At 36.9% G+C, this 19,217-nt stretch overlaps 3 protein-coding genes across 5 annotated transcripts; 1 reads left to right on the top strand and 2 right to left on the bottom strand.

The window, feature by feature from the left end:
- Positions 1-11,159: 11,159 nt before the first annotated feature.
- On the bottom strand, positions 11,160-11,990 carry LOC108850448 (NAC domain-containing protein 35-like). Its single transcript, XM_018623981.2, has one exon. The coding sequence runs from the start codon at positions 11,944-11,946 to the stop codon at positions 11,341-11,343; it is 606 nt and encodes a 201-aa protein (XP_018479483.1). The 5' UTR covers positions 11,947-11,990; the 3' UTR covers positions 11,160-11,340.
- A 1,656-nt stretch (positions 11,991-13,646) lies between these two features.
- On the top strand, positions 13,647-15,817 carry LOC108854786 (transcription termination factor MTEF18, mitochondrial). Of its 3 annotated transcripts, none has more exons than XM_018628447.2 (2): positions 13,647-13,792; positions 13,880-15,817. In XM_018628447.2, exon 2 carries the CDS (start codon positions 13,886-13,888, stop codon positions 15,629-15,631), a length of 1,746 nt encoding a protein of 581 aa, XP_018483949.1. In that variant the 5' UTR covers positions 13,647-13,792; positions 13,880-13,885; the 3' UTR covers positions 15,632-15,817. The 3 variants fall into 3 exon arrangements, with proteins under 3 accessions (XP_018483949.1, XP_018483950.1, XP_018483951.1); XM_018628448.2 differs by having other exon boundaries at positions 13,656-13,792; positions 13,874-15,817; XM_018628449.2 differs by having other exon boundaries at positions 13,664-13,792; positions 13,861-15,817.
- A 374-nt stretch (positions 15,818-16,191) lies between these two features.
- On the bottom strand, positions 16,192-18,952 carry LOC108854785 (regulatory protein NPR3). Its single transcript, XM_018628446.2, has 4 exons — positions 17,877-18,952; positions 17,045-17,792; positions 16,759-16,959; positions 16,192-16,666 (listed from the first exon to the last, which is right to left on the bottom strand). Exons 1-4 carry the CDS (start codon positions 18,411-18,413, stop codon positions 16,386-16,388), a joined length of 1,767 nt encoding a protein of 588 aa, XP_018483948.1. The 5' UTR covers positions 18,414-18,952; the 3' UTR covers positions 16,192-16,385.
- Positions 18,953-19,217: the final 265 nt, after the last annotated feature.

Genomic DNA, 19,217 nt, shown 5'->3' on the forward strand with positions numbered 1-19,217 from the left:
CGGTTAACCTAAATCTTCATAAACTAAATTCTAGCCACTAATTATTACACCCTACATGGAATTATAAACCCTAATCCAATGTCAACCCCAATCTTTTATAAATTAAATACCCAAATTTCAAATTATCAGTAAGATGCATTTAAATTTTACATGCGCATATAGAATAGAAAAGGTGACAAATGATATAGTAAAAAAATTATATTCCATTTACGTTCAACATATTGTTCCTCTTTACAAAATCATATACACACTAATATAAACACATATATACACTGATATAAAACGCATATCAATAGAACATGAAACAACAATAAACAAGATTGAACTTTCTTTTCAAGAATCAAACTAAAATAATAAAATAGCCAAATTTGAAAGAAAGGCATTATGTTCCATTTCATAAGATAGTATAGAAACACGTTCACTGTTCATCTTCTGCCTCGTCTTCGAACCTAAAACCGGAAATTTACAGGTTTTCACGTTTCGTCTTCACTCAATGAAAAATCTTGGATTGAGAAGATGGATGCATGGAACAGGGTGATGCTCCTCACCCGTGTGATATATATGGAGGCGAATCGGCTCGCGTGATGATCTTCACCACCTCGACGGTAACTGCAGCGACTGTTTCAAAAGCAGAGTGGTTGGGATTTTGGGAAAAGTTTTCAGATCACAAAATATTTTCAGAACTCAGATGGTAGTGACGATGTCGATCTAATCTGTAAAGAATTACAAAGAAGGGATATGTGGATGTTGAATTGCCACAAATTATATCACACTGTAATAATAGTTATTTTTTATCTTCAGGTTTCACCGGTCAAAAGAAAGAGTAATACAGTATTAATATGTATATGTAACAGAGTGTATAGATTTGTTAGGTAAAATAGTTAGTCTGTCAATTATGGTTTTTTCATACCCCAATTTCACAATATTATATAGCTCGTGAATGGGACCGCCATGTCAACCAAAGAAGCTCCGACGACAAAGCTCTGAAGACAAGAAGCAAAAGAAGAAACACCGGCTCACCACGCATTCCCTCAACGGCACGATTCTCGCTGCTCAAACCCCAACTCAAAACAAACGAAAGGACTCTTTCCAACAAACTCAGGAACCCTCACTACTTTCTCACCGCTACTGACAACCATGGAGGACAGAAGACTATCGGCGGCGGAAAAAGGAAAATCGGTGGTTTCGGAACCTTATCAAGCTCCTCGCAAAGCTCGAGTCAGGGTTCCAGAACCAGAAAACCATTTCTTGCTACAGAAACATTCTCTTACCCTAATCGGACGGGTCACTAATCCCTCCACGCAGAAGATATGGTCGCTCTTGCCTTTCTTTGCTGAGAAGTGGGCCACTGAAACCCGCCCTATAGGATCTGATTTGGGACAAGGAATGTTCCAGTTTCAGTTTGAGAAGGAAGAAGACCTGCTCACCGTTCTCGCCAAGCGTCCTTACCAGTACGCAAGATGGATGGTAATAGTAGAAAGATGGAACCCTACGATGGCCCCTGACTTTCCATCCCTCATTCCATTTTGGATTAAAGTCCAAGGAATTCATGTCCATCTATGGACAGAGACAACCATCAAAACCATTGGAGAAGACATAGGAATCTACGAGGAGGCAGAGATAACCTCACTTAGCGCTCGTATGCGAGTGCAGATCAACGGGAGACTTCCCCTCATCACGAGTACAATAGTTGAATTCCCACGTGGAGAAGTCACTGCAACCTTGGTGTATGAACAAATTGGAAAACATTGCTCTTACTGCTACCGTCTAGACCATGAACCCAGAGACTGCCTCAAGGCAAAAGCAGAGAAAAGAGCAGCTCTTGCTATCGAAGAAAATGACAAGGAGGAGTTCTCCTACCGTTCAAGAGAACATACCTCAAAGGAGAGACGAGGAGATCCACCTTATGGCAAAGCGCCACCAGCTCACCAACGATATACATCTAGAGCGTCACCATACAGTCGCCCCAACGCCTATGAAGGGAACCGCCAACAGCCTAATAACAATCGTTCTGAATCGAGAAGCTACAGGGAAGACTACGCAAGACGCTCAGAAGACAGAAATTATCAACAAAGAAAGGCCCGAGAGCACCACTCTTTGGACAGAGAGAGGTCTTCACATACCTCTGCTTTCAGGGAGGACCATCGCCAACCACCCCCTGCAGCCAGATATCCCTCTAGAGAAAGGGGACTCCCGATCTCTAGAGAAGAAAAGGAGGACTCTAATGCATCCAAGAGAGCAACCCACAATGTTGAGAAGGGGATTCCCTTACAGACAACAGGGGAAAATTTACCAAGAGAAGCTTTGGATGAAGCTAGAGGCGAAGTACACGAATTCATGCGCCAATACTCATCTGTGGCAGACCCAACAGAAAGTGCAGTTAGAAAGGAACGTTACAGATTGTCAGAGGAGCTCGGAGAGATAGAGGAAACGGCTGCACAAATGGTCAGGGCACGACTGGAATCTCAGGAGCTTCCATTTCAAGCTGACGTTACTAAAGAAACCCCCCAACGAGTCCCGGCTTTACTGAGGCTAGGACCATCTCTGCCACCAACACAGGAACCTCCGAACCCGACAAGCCAAACTGGAACTAGGCGCAAACCAGGGCGACCACCGGGAGCAAAGAAAAAGGTTCATAGCAGTCCAAAGAACTTAGTGGGAACAAGCTCGAAGCTGAGAAAGGTGCAACAAACAAAGCCCCCGACTTGCCGTAGGAACCTCACGAAGCAAAAGAACCCCCGAACCAGCAAGGGAACAACCTCAAGGGAGAGCTCTGATAAACAAGAATCAGCTCAGGACTCTGAGAATCAACCTATTTGCAACATGATCCCGGCGACAACAAAGAAGAAGAAGGCGGGTTTTCGGACTCCGTCAACTCTCGTTCCTTAAAGATTGTGAGCTGGAACTGCCAAGGTTTGGGGAATCCTTGGACAGTTCACAGGCTGGGAGAGATCAAGAAGAGCATTTTCCCGGACATACTTTTCTTGATGGAAACTAAAAACCCCAACACTTTTGTTCTAGATAAGCTCAAGCATTTGGGTTATTTACGATTTAGTTCCCCCAACCGGCCACGGGGCAGGGGGACTTGCTTTGTATTGGAAACAAGAAATAAAGCTTGAGGTGCTAGAAGCAAATGCTAACTTGATAGACACGGAAGTGGAGGTTGAAGGAAAAAGTTTTTTTGCATCCTTCATATACGGGGACTCTGATTATAAACAACGCAGGAGCCTATGGGATTATCTACTCTCGTTAGCGGAAGCAAGGGATGCGGCATGGTTTATCACGGGCGACTTCAATGATATGCTCAGTAATGAAGACAAGACCGGAGGACCAGAGAGAGCTGAGGGCTCGTTTTTGGACTTCCGAACGTTCTTTGCTGAAGGTGATCAATTTGATCTCCAACACAGTGGAGACCCCCTTTCATGGAGAGGGCAGAGAGAGGATCACTTAGTCCGCTGCAGGCTGGACCGAGCTGCTGCAAACTCAAACTGGGCAGAACAGTTCCCCACTACAAGATGCACCTACCTGGCTTACGAAGGGTCTGATCACAAACCTCTACTCACAGTGTTCGAACCTGGCAGAAAACGAAGAAGGGGTATCTTCAGATATGACAGAAGACTAAAGGAGTACCCAGAGGTTACAGAACTGATTAAAACAACCTGGAAAGAAGCACACCTGAAATCAGTCTCTGAGAAGATCGGCCTAGTTCGGGGAGCTATCTCAAGATGGAACAAAAAGAAGCAAGCTAATAGTCGACTGACCATTGAGAAGAAAAAGGGAGAGCTCGAGGCTGCACAGACCAACAGCGTGAATGATTTGCAACTCATCCACAAGATCTCTGACGAACTAAAGGCGGCGTATAAATCTGAAGAAGCTTATTGGCGACAACGTAGCAGACTCTTATGGCTACGACTCGGGGACTGCAATTCGGGCTTCTTTCATGCCACAACGAAGAACCGGAAAAGACTCAATGACTTCTCAGTCATAGAGGATGCAGAGGGAAAACCTGTCTACAAAGAAGATCAGATTGCCAAGGTCATTGTGCAATATTTTGAGGAGCTATTCACGAGTACTCCTGGAGAAAGAGAGGAGATCATCAACCTAGCGCTCGAACCAAAGGTCACGCCTGAAGAGAACGAGCAGCTGATAAAAATACCAAGCCCGGAGGAAATAAGAAACGCTGTTTTCTCCATACATGCTGATAAAGCGCCTGGGCCTGACGGGTTCTCGGCTGGATTTTTTCACTCCAATTGGGACTCCATTGGAGAGGATATAGTCAATGAGATTTGAGATTTCTTTATCTCAGGGAATCTACCAGCCGAGATAAACGACACTTTTGTCCGACTGATTCCAAAGAAGGGAAGTCCCCAAACAGTGGCGGATTATAGACCGATAGCGTTATGCAATGTCTACTATAAGATCATCTCCAAGATCTTGACAAAACGCCTCCAACCGCTTCTATCTTCTATCATCTCGGAGAATCAGTCCGCTTTTGTCCCAGGACGAGCTATCTCGGATAATGTTCTAATCACGCATGAGGTTCTTCACTATCTCCAAACCTCAAAAGCGGAAAAGATTTGCTCAATGGCGGTAAAGACGGACATGAGTAAAGCCTACGACAGGCTAGAATGGGAGTTCATTCGACTAGTCCTTGTTAGATTGGGATTCCATCAAACTTGGATCAACTGGATCATGGAGTGTGTTTCTTCAGTTACTTACGCCTTCCTCATCAACGGCTCGCCTAGAGGAAGAGTTAAACCAAGTAGGGGAATCCGTCAAGGAGACCCGTTATCACCATACATTTTTATTCTGTGTGGAGAGGTACTCTCGGGATTATGTAACAGAGCACAGGAGAGTGGCGCGATGGCGGGAGTACGAGTGGCAATCGAAAGTCCCAAAGTCAACCATCTCCTATTCGCGGATGACACCATGTTCTTCACACGCGCAAACGAAGCTAGCGTGACAGCCCTCAAGACGATATTACACCAATACGAGACAGCTTCCGGTCAGGTTATTAACGCCGACAAATCCTCAGTCACTTTCTCACGCAGAAGCCCGGCTCCCTTGAAGACAGAGATCAAGAACCTCCTCGGCATTCAAAAGGAAGGCGGCATGGGAAAATATCTCGGTCTTCCCGAGCATTTTGGCAGGAAGAAACGAGATCTTTTCACATCCATTGTGGACAGAATCCAAGTGAAAGCTAGTGGCTGGTCCAACAGACACCTCTCTGCAGCCGGGAAACTCGTCATGCTCCACAGTGTCTTGACGCCGATCCCTTCCCACGCCATGCAATGCTTCAAGCTCCCAGTGTCGCTATGCAACCGTATCCAATCTGCGTTAACTCGATTTTGGTGGGATGGAAACGATGGGGATAGAAAAATGGCGTGGGTATCATGGTCAACAATGACGCAACCAAAAGAGATGGGGGGCCTAAGCTTTAAAGACTTTCAAAGCTTCAATGATGCTTTCTTAGCAAAGTTGGGATGGAGACTCCTCAACAATCCTTCCTGCCTCCTAAGCAGGATACTGAAAGGAAAATACTTCCCTGAAACAGACTTCTTAAGTGCATCACACAAGTCTGTGGAGTCACATGGATGGAAGGGTTTGCTAATTGACATGGACCTTATTTGCAGCAACGCGGGATGGGTAGTAGGCAATGGAGAGTCAATCAATGTCTGGAAGGACCCATGGCTAAGCTGCACTGAACAGATTAGGCCGATGGGACCAGTACCAGAGAGTTACCAAAACCTCAAGGTCGCTCAGCTGCTCTTACCGGACGGGTCTGATTGGGACAGAGAAGCTATTAGACGGGTGATCCCAATGGAGGAAAGTAGAATTCTGAGCCTAAAGCCTAGCCGAACCGGAGCACCTGACAAGTACATCTGGTTAGGCACCAGCTCTGGAGAATACACGACCAAAACAGGGTATCGAGTAGCTCTGGAAATGTCAAAAAACAGAGGTGAGGAGCAAGCGGTTGAAACGATGGACTGGCAAAAAGGAGTATGGAAGCTACAAACAGCCCCGAAGCTGAAACTATTTCTATGGAAGATATTTCGAGGAGCCCTACCGGTTGGAGAATGCCTAGCTGCACGTCATATTAATGTCGATACCAACTGCAAGCGTTGTAACACAACTGAATCTCTCAATCATCTATTTCTCCATTGCGGGATAGCTCAAAAGGTTTGGAAACTTGCCCCTTACGCTAATAGCGTGGACTCTAGAGGATTGGTAGATTTGTCTGCGTGTTGGAATGATCTTTGCAGTTTGGTCTGTCTCCCACCTTCGGGAGTCACTACGGGCCAATTAGCCCCCTGGATCCTCTGGCATCTATGGCTGGCAAGAAATGAGTTTATCTTCAGCAACAAGGAGACAACACCGGAAGTGATCATCACCAAAGCGGTAGCGGCAGCACGAGAATGGATAGAAGGACAAGCAACAACGACGGAACACATGACGATCAAGCCCATAGCGCCAAGGGATAACACCCAATCAAATGCTGTAGTTCTCCAAACAGATGCAGCATGGCGTGAAGACTTACAACTGGCGGGACTCGGCTGGTGTGTGGGAACTGGAAACGAGAAAGTGTCTCTCTTAGCACACTGTCACTTTGTTAACTCTCCTCTAGTAGCAGAGGGACTGGCTCTAAGGGAAGCTCTGCAATACTGCATTGAACATAACATTCGTCATCTCCACTGCGAAACAGACTCGCTACTCCTCGTGAGGGCGTTCAACTCAGGACAACAAGCTACAGAGATCTATGGCATAGTTGCTGATATAATTTGTCTTTCTCTTGCTTTTGATTTTATCTCTTTCTCTTGGATTCAACGTGGGAGAAACAAAGATGTTGATGCTCTGGCAAAGCAAGCTCTTAGGAATGAATCTCTTGTTATGATTCCTCTGAACAATGGAATCGATCTTTAAGTTTTAATGAAGAATTTGGTGTTACAAAAAAAAATACAGCTCGTGAATACGACACCAAAAATGTATTGAAATTACGGAAGTATCCGTATATTTATCTTTAGTTCCAAACAATACCCTTAACAAAATAGAGGTTAACGGAGAGGTACCAAATTATTTCTTTTTCTTTTTTAAGAAAAAATTGATGTTTCGTATCGTGTGACTTGTGAGGAGATTGCCTACTTTTTGAAACTACTTGCATGTTTTGATACCTAATGGAAGATATACATTTCAAACGGCACTAAACTTCCTTGTAGTCAAAAATGTATTTTGACAAACGGGGTTGTAAAATATTAGGTACAAAAGTTTTTTTTATATAGAAATCATTTGTCTATTTATTTTAAAAGCCAAAAGTTAGAATGAAAACCATTTTGTTTCATAAAAACAGATGGTTTGTGTAAACACACAACTTTTTAATAATGTTATGTTGGTAAAGTATACAAAAATACGAAAATCTACTTGGGACAACAATGATTTACATAAGGAAAAGAAAAACCTATGATGGAAACAAGAAATATTCGTATCCCATTTACATTCCAACCGGTGCCGAGCTTTGCGCAGAATACTAAAATAAATTATAACTTCTAATTCATAAGTACTAAAAAGGAAAGAAATATATACTGACACAATATATAAAAACTGCCTATTATGAAACTTATTATAAAAAGTTTATGATATACAAATCAATGCCAAATAAAGAATTTGGACTTTCTCAAATACGGGACTATCTGGGTTTAAGGTGAAATAATCAAACTGACAGTAATATAGTATGTTTACTATTGTGTCATGTTATATTAACTGTATCTCCGAGTGAGTAAAAATTATAAACGACTTAACTTATTCTGAAAAATAATAATACTTTTCAAAACTAAATGGGTCAATCAGGACATACATTGAAAATACGGACTGTTATTGCATTGAAAAGAAAACATTCGACTTTCCATATTCAAAATAACACTAAATTAATGGAAACTAGAGTTTGACCAATACGTTTGTGCAAATATTTTTTATTTAGTAAATATATAACTTTGATATAATCATAGAAGTTTTAGATATATGATTTACATCTATATTATTAAAAGAGAAGTACCCATATAAATTGCCCCTAAGTTTTCAAAGTTATTTACACTACTATGCCACTGAGAATTAAATAAGTTACTTAATTTAATGTTTGTCTTTTTTAGTTGAATTAATGTGATGTCCTAATATAAATTAAGTTACATATTTTAATATTTGTCTTTTTCAGTTGAGTTAATGTGTTGTCCAAATATAAAATTTAACTTTCCTTCTCTATTAAATCAATTTCGAAATTATTTATAGTTTTATTAATTGCTGTCTTTTCAGTTTAATAAATACATTTTCTAATTCTAAATTTACCACATTTAATGATAATAAAAATCATATATGGTATGGTAGGAAAATTATTGTGCCATCACTATTTTTTAATATTCGAACCAAACCAATTTTTATGTTAATTTAAAGTTTTTGGCATACAATATTCAATTTTATTTTTTATATATATATATTTTTTTTACTTTATATTTTAAGAGTTTTATTTTTTTTAAACAATTTAAATGAGTTATCCAAACTAGAACATGAACCGAAATTATAAATACCCGAATGAGGCTAAGATTTTTCACCCCGAAAACTTAAAACCCAAAGAGACCTGAATCAAACCCGAATGAACATCCGAATGCCCACCCCTACTACAAAATATAGAAATAGAATCACCTTATTTATTTTCGAAAAATTATTTTTCATTGACTTTCTCATCAGTCTACAGTAATTATAAAACTAATTGTCAAAATCCAATCTGAAAATTATTGAACATGTAAACCCATTTATAATAAAATAGCAGTTAGATCAAATATATATTATATTACATTTCATTTTCTTACAAATTTTAATCTTAATTTTTATATGTCACAAATTTGTTAAAAGTCTAAAGCTTATTTTTTTCTTACAAATTTTATAACTAATGCATCATACTTATCATTCAAAAACTTTGTTTGCTATATATCTTACACATACATCTAATCATATAAATGTTAGATTTTTTTAGGTGATCTCCAGTGTCGGTGATACATTTTACGTTAACGCAATATTTTTAAATTACTTAATTTAATATGATTACATTTACAAATATAACATTTAGTACACACAAATTAAAATTTAAAATTATTAACAAATTTATATTAATAGAAATTCCAAATATTTGGAATTCGAAAGTATTATAATCCACACATATACTATTTTAATTATGATAATTGAATTTATATAAGAATATTTTATTAAAATTTTAATTTTGAATTTTTTTTGTAACTGCAAAAAGTTAGTTTTCGATCTAAATTTATGATCAAATATTATAAATATATCATTTAATACAAACAAAGAACTAAAAACATAAAATAAATACCCGTGCAGTCGCACGGGTCAAGATCTAGTTTAGAGTTATATCGTATAACTCTATAATTTTATTGTTTACGCTTTTTATTGGTTATTTATTAATATATAGTAATTTGTTTTTTTGTCATATAACGATTTGTTTTATACATTTCATATTCTTCTTTTTGAGAATTTACATTTCATAACTTATTAATATATTTTTGAGGTTGATACATAAATTATAGCCTGAAATAATAAAATATATAGCATCTTTTAATATAGCTTTTTAACTTTTATAATTTGCATACAATACACTTTAAAATTTATTTAGTTATATAGTACATGTATATTTGTTTATGATAATTTATATTTCCATATTTTGTTTAAAAATAAACAGTTTTTTATCCGCACATGTGGACATAATAATTTTCAAATAATTATAAATAGATATATATCAATTTTAGACCCAATAAGAATATGTTATTAATCATATGTTCAAAATATTTAATAATAAATTTAAAAAAATTCTTACAAAGCTTTAATCATAATAAAAAAAATTATTACGTAAAATAAAATTGAAAACACTCATGCGTTTGAAATATTTAGTGATAAAATAAATACCAAATTATTTGCATTTTAATTTTTTTTTTCTTTCACTTCTTTCTTTAGAAATTGTGTGATATTGTGTTGAATACTACTCTTTTATTCTTTTTTTAAACTGGGGCTTATAGTAGAAATGTTTGTGGTTTGCGGTGTCCTCTAAATCGCTTCCTGATCTATATAGATTGTAGATTTAAGTCAGTTGATAGATTTCAGAAAAAAAAAACTACTTACATGTAGACAACTCTTACATGCTAACTATGATTTAAGAGACCCGTAAAAATAATCCAATTCAATCAAATAAAACACAACAACATATAACACCAAAGTTTAATATCATCAAGTTATGTATTTTTGTTCATATAAAACATAATTTATAAATATAAAGAAAATATTCGGGCGAACGTGCGGGTTAGAATCTAGTTTTATTAAAAAAAAATAGAAATTTGTAAAAAAAAACTTTAATTTCAATTAATAAAATATTGTAATTCCTATTGATATAGTTTTAAAGTATAATCATTCTGTCATGTTTTAGACAATGCAAAAACTAGGGTAAAAAAATCCGAATCCAAAAAAATTGAACCAAATTCTAATCCAAAAAATTTGGAACTAAATCGGAATCAAAACAGGTTAATTATTCGAGTGGTTCAAAATTTTGGTATTTAAATCAACTAAACCAAAATATTTTGGATATCCAAATATATTTGAATCAGATTTATATTTAAAATTTTATTTATTTTCATATTTAATATCTAGAACTTATCCAAAATATATAAAATATTTTGAAATTATACAAAGTAGTTAAAATATGCAAAAATAGTCAAAATAAATATCTAAGGTAGACATGAGACTTAAATCCTATCCAGGATCCACTCTGGCCTGCTCAGAAAATGGATATTTAGAAAAAAAAGTTGTTGATAGTGATTTTAAAGATCTGGATAGTGAAATTTTAAGTCTGGATATCTAAAACCGGATCTGGCCTATTATATATTTTTAAAATATTAAAATTAAAATTATATTTGTATATTATATATAATTTTTACATATAATAACTAATTTTTTATTTGATTAAATATCACTAATTTTCGATTTTTATTTACAAAATAATTTTAAATAGTAAAAAATATTAGTTTTAGTTTTTAATTTAATTTTTATTGTTTAAAAAATCTAGATATTCACGAGTATTTGGATTTTAGTCTAATACTCTAACTCCGGATATCTACGAGGCCTGGATTTGGATAGTAATTTTATGGATCCACTAGATCTGGATCTAAATATCTCAAAATACTTCAGATATCTGATCCATCTCACCTCTAATCTAAAATAGTTAAACAATACTCAAAACAACAAAATTAATTGAAATATTTATTGATTACTCAAGACAAACTAATTTTTATGTTAAACTATAGAAGTAGAAGCTTCATGACGATCATCCTTCTTCTTCTTATTGGAATTCTCGATCACATGAATCTTGCATATGACCAGCTCACGAAACTTATCTTCTATTTCAGGAAGCATATATTCTGTCATAATCCAGCTATTCTCGCTACCTGGTACACCAACATCACAAGAAGTACCGTCTCCACTCTTCTGCTTCTTCTTGTTATTTACTGAGCTTTTAACAAAAGCTAGGGTTTGGTGTTCCCCAATGACCATCTTTGTTTCCTTGTCCTTGATATCACCTTTCGCATTAGCTTTCCAAGACCCACTGTTATTGTCTCTGGTGATCTTCCGTTTCGCTTTCTTACCACAACCTATTTTCTTCTTAGAGAGTTGAGTCCTTGTCACAAAGTAGTACCACTCGTTCTTCTTGAAAAACGAACCCATCGGATGGTCCAGCAACCATGGCTCCTTTGAGTAAACATCCTTCATAGTGATCTCTCCCCGCGGTTTACCTTCCAGTTTGGGGATTAAATATTCGTTGATGAGTTCGTCATCGTAGGGTTGAAACTGAATCCCTCCATCTTCGTCGTTGTATTCATACATGTCGTTGTATTCATACATCTTCTCGTACGTGTCTTATAGTGTGTCTTGGTTTAGGAGTTCTTTGGGAAGTATTCTGTGAGGTTTGTGATCAGCCATGGCCTGTATTTATAGCACCCTACATTCTCATGAACCAATGTCAAATTGGTTTTGAAACTCATTTCTAATAAGGATTATGATTATTTATCTTTTGTTAATTTTTTTAACTTTTTTACAGCCAAAGAAATAACATGTAGATCTTTCCTATCTTATAAGATATCGTTATCACATTTTTGTTTTATTCTGCTGTAACATCATCTGTTTGTTACGGTTTCCTTTCGTTTCATCCTTTTTATTTTTACCATGTATATAATTTGTGGAAATACTAAATAGTGATGATCTCTTCTAAACAAATCTATCTTTATGAAAACAAAAGACACGTTATTATTACATCCAATAAAAAATTGTTACTTCTGTTTCCTTTTATTTTTACTATATTATTTAATAAAAAAATTGTTAGCGATCTCTTTTGAATACACAAAAGTTTTTTTAATAAACAAAAGTTTAGTTTTAAAAACAGTATCAGATTATTATTATTATCCTGGTTCAGATAACCATATAATTTATTTAATTTGCGTAAATAGAAGTCCTTTTGACCAATACATATGCATTTATTAAATAATGAAATAATTATAGATATATAAACTTTCATGAAATATTATTTCAAAATTTCATTACTCTGATTCTTGGGTCAACATCGTTATGCATGCATAGTACACTTATGTTATCAATGGAGCATGGTTAAAATATTAAAATTACTATTAATATGTTAACAATACATAATTGTAAAAGAATATGTAATTGTAATTTTCCTTTTTAAAACCCCTAAAAATAACTGTAAAAACTATTATGGTACTAATTCTTTTTTTTTCTAAATCTCTTTATAAAATTTAAACAAAATAAAATTGTATAATATTTTGACACATGTCACAATCTTATAATAAATATTGACATATGTCAATGTTAATTGGTAATTTTGAAGATTCAAGTTTTATATAATAAGATTTAGTTATTTTGATATACATTATTCGAATTTACATGTTATATATTATATTATATTTTTTAGATTTTGAAAAATTAAAAGTATATATAAATTTTAAAATTTTAAAAACAATTTGAACATGTTATCTGAACCCAAACCAAACCTACAATTCTAATCCAAATTTATAGATATACAAATATAACTTAAGTTTTTATTCTGAAAATCTAAAATCCGAATAGATCCGAACCGAGTTCGAATGAGTATGTCTAGCTAGGAAAATCTCGAGCCCTTTTAAAAATTTGCACCTCCTACCCAAACAATACTCCATAATTAACAATATACACATTCAATCACCCCTACATATTAGAGTATTTGACCTGCTATATTTGTAATGTTTTATATGACTTTCCCAATTTCCATATTGTTTTAGGTTTTTGGCCTAGTTAACTCTTTAATTAATCTGCACAATTTTTAATTTGGTAACCTGGTTGGGCATATTAGTAAGAAAATGACAGTTTAAGGACCAACTGACAATGCCGGGTCGTTCGTAGCCAAGTGGTTACTGAGCTCTGCCTTCAGGTCCTGGCGTGAGGGGTTCGACCCTTCCTTACCTCAGTTTGAGGATTAAAGGTTCAAAGTGACCAAAGTTGACAAAAAAAAAAAAAAAAAAAGGACCAACTGGCAATTTTTACATCCCGTGGTGGCGTGGTCGCTTGAATATCACAATGCGCAAAAGTAAAAACCCTAACAAAGAGAGGTTTTAGCAAAGCTAGAGAGAGAGAGATTTTGAGCGACGAATCAGGTGATGATGGTTGATTCAATCGCGTAAAGGGTCCATAACTTCTGGTAAATTTCAATTCTTTCGCTGAATTGCTAAGAAAAAAAAAACCCATTTTTTGATGCATCTTCAATAGCTCTTTGCCTTAGTCTCAGGTTGCAATGATGCGTTTTAGGCTAAAGATTGCTCATTTTAACATTGGCATTGCTTTCTCCTCCATCGCTCACCAAACCCAAGCTTCAAGGTCCGAACTTTATCATGTTAGATGTTTCCAAAGTGGTAGATTTGTCTGCGAGGGTGATGAATCATCTTCTTCTTCTTCAAGACATTGGTCTCAGTCACCCACACGGGTTTTCGGGAACAGGGTTTCCCGAGCTATGAAGAACGAAGCTCAAAAGGCTCTCTTTGATTACTTGCATCACACTAGAACTCTCAGTTTCGTTGATGCAGAGCATATAAGCAACAACTCCCCTCGTTTCATCTCCTCTTTGTTGTCCAAGATCGATACCAGGAAAGAGGATATATCTCAGTCTTTGACTAAGTTTCTAAGATACAACCCCATCAACGAGTTTGAGCCATTTTTCGAGAGTCTTGGTCTGCGTCCTTGTGAGATCTCTCGTTTTCTCCAACGAGACCTTGTGCTTCTGAGTGATGACACTGTCCTGTTTGAGAATTTTCATGTTCTTTGCAACTACGGGATTCCTCGTAGCAAGATTGGTTGTGTGTATAAAGAAGCGAGAGAGATTTTCGGATATGAGAATGGGGTTTTGTTGTCGAAGCTCGAAGCTTATGAGAGATTAGGTCTTAGCAAGCCTATAGTCATTAAGCTTGTAACTTATTCCCCCTCGCTTCTGGTCGGTGATATTCATAGGGAGTTTGTTGATGTGGTTGGTAAGTTAAAGGATTTAGACATGGCATGTGATTGGCTTGGGAGGTATTTGTCTGACAGAAAAACATATAACTGGGGGAGTGTTCTTGAGACAATGGAGCTTCTTGAGAAGATGGGATTCAAAGAGGAGAAGTTGAGTAGCCTTTTGAAAACGTATCCTGACTTGGTGGGTGAAACTTCTGGGAAGAAAGCTTATGTGATGTTTGATAAGTTGCTTAAAGTGGGACTTGAGATGGATGAAATCGATAAGCTAGTGATAGACCACCCAGAGATGTTACTAGACAAGTCTGTGAAAAGCATTTTGGCGGCTTTGAAATACATGATACGTATCAGATTGGAGAAGCAGTTTATCGTTAGAATTTTACAGCAACACATGAAGCTTATCTGTTCAACTTCTCTGCTAGGACCAAAAGCTGTTTGCAGTAAACTGAAGATCGGAAGAGAAGAGTTACATCAGATCATTAAGGAAGAGCCTTTGAAACTGTTCAGTTTAGCTTCTAAAACAACAAAGAGAAGAATTGAACTTGATTCACTGGATTTCAGGAACGCTGAGAAGAGAGCCTTCTTGTTGAAGATAGGGTATGTAGAGAACTCCGATGAGATGGTGAGTGCTCTGAAGAGGTTCCAAGGGAGGGGAGATGAGCTACAAGAGAGATTTGATTCCCTTGTGAAAGCTGGTTTGGATTATAATGTGGTTACAGAGGTTGTTAAGCGAGCTCCTCACATACTCAGCCGGCCTAAAGATATCATTGAGAAGAAGATCGATCTTCTAAAAGATTATCTAGGTTACCCAGTGGAATCTCTTGTAGAGTCCCCAACCTATTTGTGTTATAGTATGGAGAGAATACATCAGAGATTCTCAATGTATATTTGGCTGAGGGAAAGAGATGCAGTAGTGCCGAGGCTGACACTAGGCACTATTGTGGGTATTTCTAATACCAGGTTCTTGTCATACTTTGTTAATTCCCACCCTGAAGGTCCAGCTACTTGGGAAAGTATAAAGAAATCATCTACCTGAGGTGAAGCTTTTACTGGTCAGTTCAACGTTGTAACGTTATCTTGAAATTGACGTATGTTCATCAGTATAGTGACCCACAAATGGAACAAGGAAGGACTTGGAAAGAACAGAGATCATCCTTGAGTATAGCTAATGTTGATGCACTACTAAACTCAATGAAGTGATTCTGTAAAGCTCAACTAATTGTTATCAACCTATTAGGTTGTGCTTTTTTGGTACCATCTCTTCTGTGGCTGCTGAGAGGAGGAAAGACACACCTTATGATGATGCCAACGTGAAACGCTTTCTTTGTTGAAAGAGACCAAATATTGATGTAGACCAAAGAAACCAGCTAATAACTACTTACTGGGACATACCTGTCACAGTTCTTGTTCAGGATGCATTATTACATGTTTGAAAATAAAATTGGGTTTTTACTCAATTATTGTCCTCCATTAGTCCATGTCTGGCAACTATGTAAACATTGACAAATGATCATGTCTCATCTATTTTTTATGGTATTTCTCGTTTGTTTTAGTCTTAGGAATCTGAGAGTCTCTTGTATAGTATGAAACTGAAAGTATATACCAAAATATTTGAAAACAAAAGGTTGCATGTAGTTAGCATGTTTTTGGGTTAGTAAGTAATTTTACTGTTGTATAACTAACTACCCATCCATCTTTTTATTTAAACTGATCCTAAAGTATCTAAACAACACCCCCAAAAGAAAAACTTTTCAACACATATAAAACAACATTCAACTTATACTACAGTTTCATGTTGAGTTCCTCAGACCATCTCCTCTTAAAGAGGACGAAGAAGAAGGGGAGGGTGAAGCAGAAAGACAAGACCGTGCAATCTTAGACTCTTTGTCTTTGCTATACGCCTTTTGGACATCATCCTTAAGCTCTCTATATCTCATTCTTTTCAACCTTTTCTCCTGTGGAGATCCCTTCTCAATCTGTAGATCATCCAGAAGGTCATCGTCTATGTACTCCTCCATGTACTTATCTAGAACCTCTGAGCCATATGGAAAATACCTTCGACCAGTCTCAACTGCATTGCAAGACGTGTAGGAAGTCAAGTCAGCCAAGAGAAACAGAACAGGAGTGATTCAAGAAGAGCAAGATTTTCTTCTTTTTGTTTACCTGTATTCATTAGAGCCTCCATACGAGTAAGAAGTCTTTTGGTATGCATATGAGGAGTTTCGTTTAAATCAACCTGACTCAAGTTTCCGGTTAACCCATTTGAAGGTGGTGGAAGACCAGTGAACTCGCTTGTGCCTTCTACGTTAGCAATGTCCATTGCTACTTTAGCTTCTGTTGGAAAGAACAACTGAGCAAGCCCCACTGCAACAAAAAAAAAAGTTTAATGCATTAACAAAAATAACATAAATGAGATACACAAGAATTCGCCAATTATAAAATACGTTACCTCTCTTTTCTAAGTATAACAGTCTCATTTGGAGATCTTCAGGCATAGAAAGAGAACACATTGGTGAATCAACAACCATAGGGTTCCTTCTAACTTCTCTTTCCAAGAGATCTATACATAACCGTGCTTTACTAGCTTCCCTCCCTTTCGCTTTTTTCGTATTATAATCCTTTGGAGTTGTCAATCTTCTACATATATTAACCGCACTGCGTCCATCACACGTGAAGCCAGACGCATTTGCACCTTTCTTGAGCAGAGATATGATGATGGAAGGCTCTTTACGCATGGCAGCTAAATGAAGAACCGTGTAGCCACGTGAGTTTCTGTGGTTGACATCACCCATATCAAGAGCAAGAATCTCGGCAACAACTTTGGGATCACTATACACCACGGAGTAATGAAGACCATTGGCTTCATCTAGAGTGATATCTGACTCGGTTAAAAGAAGCTTCACAAGCTCAACGTCATCTGAATCCAACGCCTTTAGAATTTTACCGATTCTCTCCAGCGTTTTATCTGAAACTTTGGGACTGTTTTCTTCTTGTGGAGACTTGAGACGTTTCTGTTGAATCTTCTCTGCTACTTCTCCAGGAACCTCCTTTTCAATACAGAACCTGTAGAGATCTGACCTCGCCACTCTCTCAATACATTGATCAAGAAGCTGAGTCAGCTTACAGTTGAAAGCAACCAAAAGAATCGGAATAACGTTCTCAACAAGAGACTTCTCCACAAAGTTACAAAGCCTCCGCTGCAAACACACACCCAAAACCAAAAAGAATCAGAACCGTTACTGTCTGTGAATCAAGAAAACAATGAGAAAGCATTTACACACCTGAAAAGATGAAACAAGCTCAGGCACTTGGAGAATAGAAGAAGCATACATCAATTCAACAACGAAATCAATAGCAGGTCGACAAGAATCATGAGCACAAACAGAGTCAACACAAGTAGAAACCTCTAAAGGAAATGGCTTTAACCTCCCGGTGTAGATATAACTGAGGAAATAAACAAAAGCTTCATGCCCAACAGCTCCTCCATAAGGCAACACCTCTTTCAAATGGTACTTTGGTTTCTCAACCTTGGAACTCTTCTTGTCTTTCTTGAACAGCTCCTGGAAGAACTTGCTTCTAGCAGATAAGATGCATCTGTGAACACCAACGGGAACACCGTCTACAATGATCTCTGCATCTGTGTAATCACAATCAGGGTTACTGAGAAGCTGCTCAAGATTGGAGCTGAGTTTGCTTAGACTAACAACTTCGAGGTTAGAAGCTGAGCTTGGTGAGAAATGATTAGACCCAACAGAGACATTAGAGAAATGAGAAGACGTGAAGCTTAAAGATGATGATGGTTCAGTTAAAGTCGCCATCTTTTTTTTTTTGTTTCTTTTGCAGAAAACTTTTTAACTCAAAAAGCTCCTCCTAACTTTGAACCATGGAGATCAAGATTTTCAAAGTCTCAAAGGCCCTAAATTTACATTTCAAAATAGAGAAATCAATCAAACCCTACAAACCCAAAACGAAAAGATGAATAAAGAGATGAACTTTGAATTTTTTTTGAGGTATGATCTATACGGACAAGACCGAATAAAAGCTCAAGTTTTTCAGACAGGACATGACTCTTGCTTCTCCGAATCAATGTGTACAAAGAAAAAGTCAAAAAGAATATGAACAACGAAGGAATAGATCTATCAAAGAATCAAAACCATGGCTTTGTGATCTGCATCACAACCTCAAGATTAAGTTTGAAGATAAGGAGATCAAAAGAGAAGGCAAATGGAGGGAGGTAAGAACCAAATTGGAATCTATTTATCGAAGAAAAAAAGGGAAGAGAGAGAGTTGAGGAAAAGTCAAGAAGGAAAGGGATATTTAAAAAGGATATAGTATGAGTTTGAGAAGAAAGAGGACACAAACAGGTGAAGTGACGGTGCAAGTAAGAGACAGCTGAGAGGAAACCATTATAAAAGAAAAAAATATTTTAAATTTTTCTATTAGTTTAATGATGACGTAAGCGTAGATTGAAAACATGGTCGAGAAATGCATAAAGAACGACTCAAATGAAAGTTGGCAAAAGAGAAAACAAAGACTTGGAAAATCCGTGTACCAGGCCAAAAGGTTTCAGGGGCAAGTTGCTAGGAATCATGACTACATTTCATCTTGATTTTTTTACTCTC

The sequence above is a fragment of the Raphanus sativus genome, chromosome 4, assembly GCF_000801105.2.
Source record: "Raphanus sativus cultivar WK10039 chromosome 4, ASM80110v3, whole genome shotgun sequence".
Taxonomy (NCBI): Eukaryota; Viridiplantae; Streptophyta; class Magnoliopsida; order Brassicales; family Brassicaceae; genus Raphanus; species Raphanus sativus.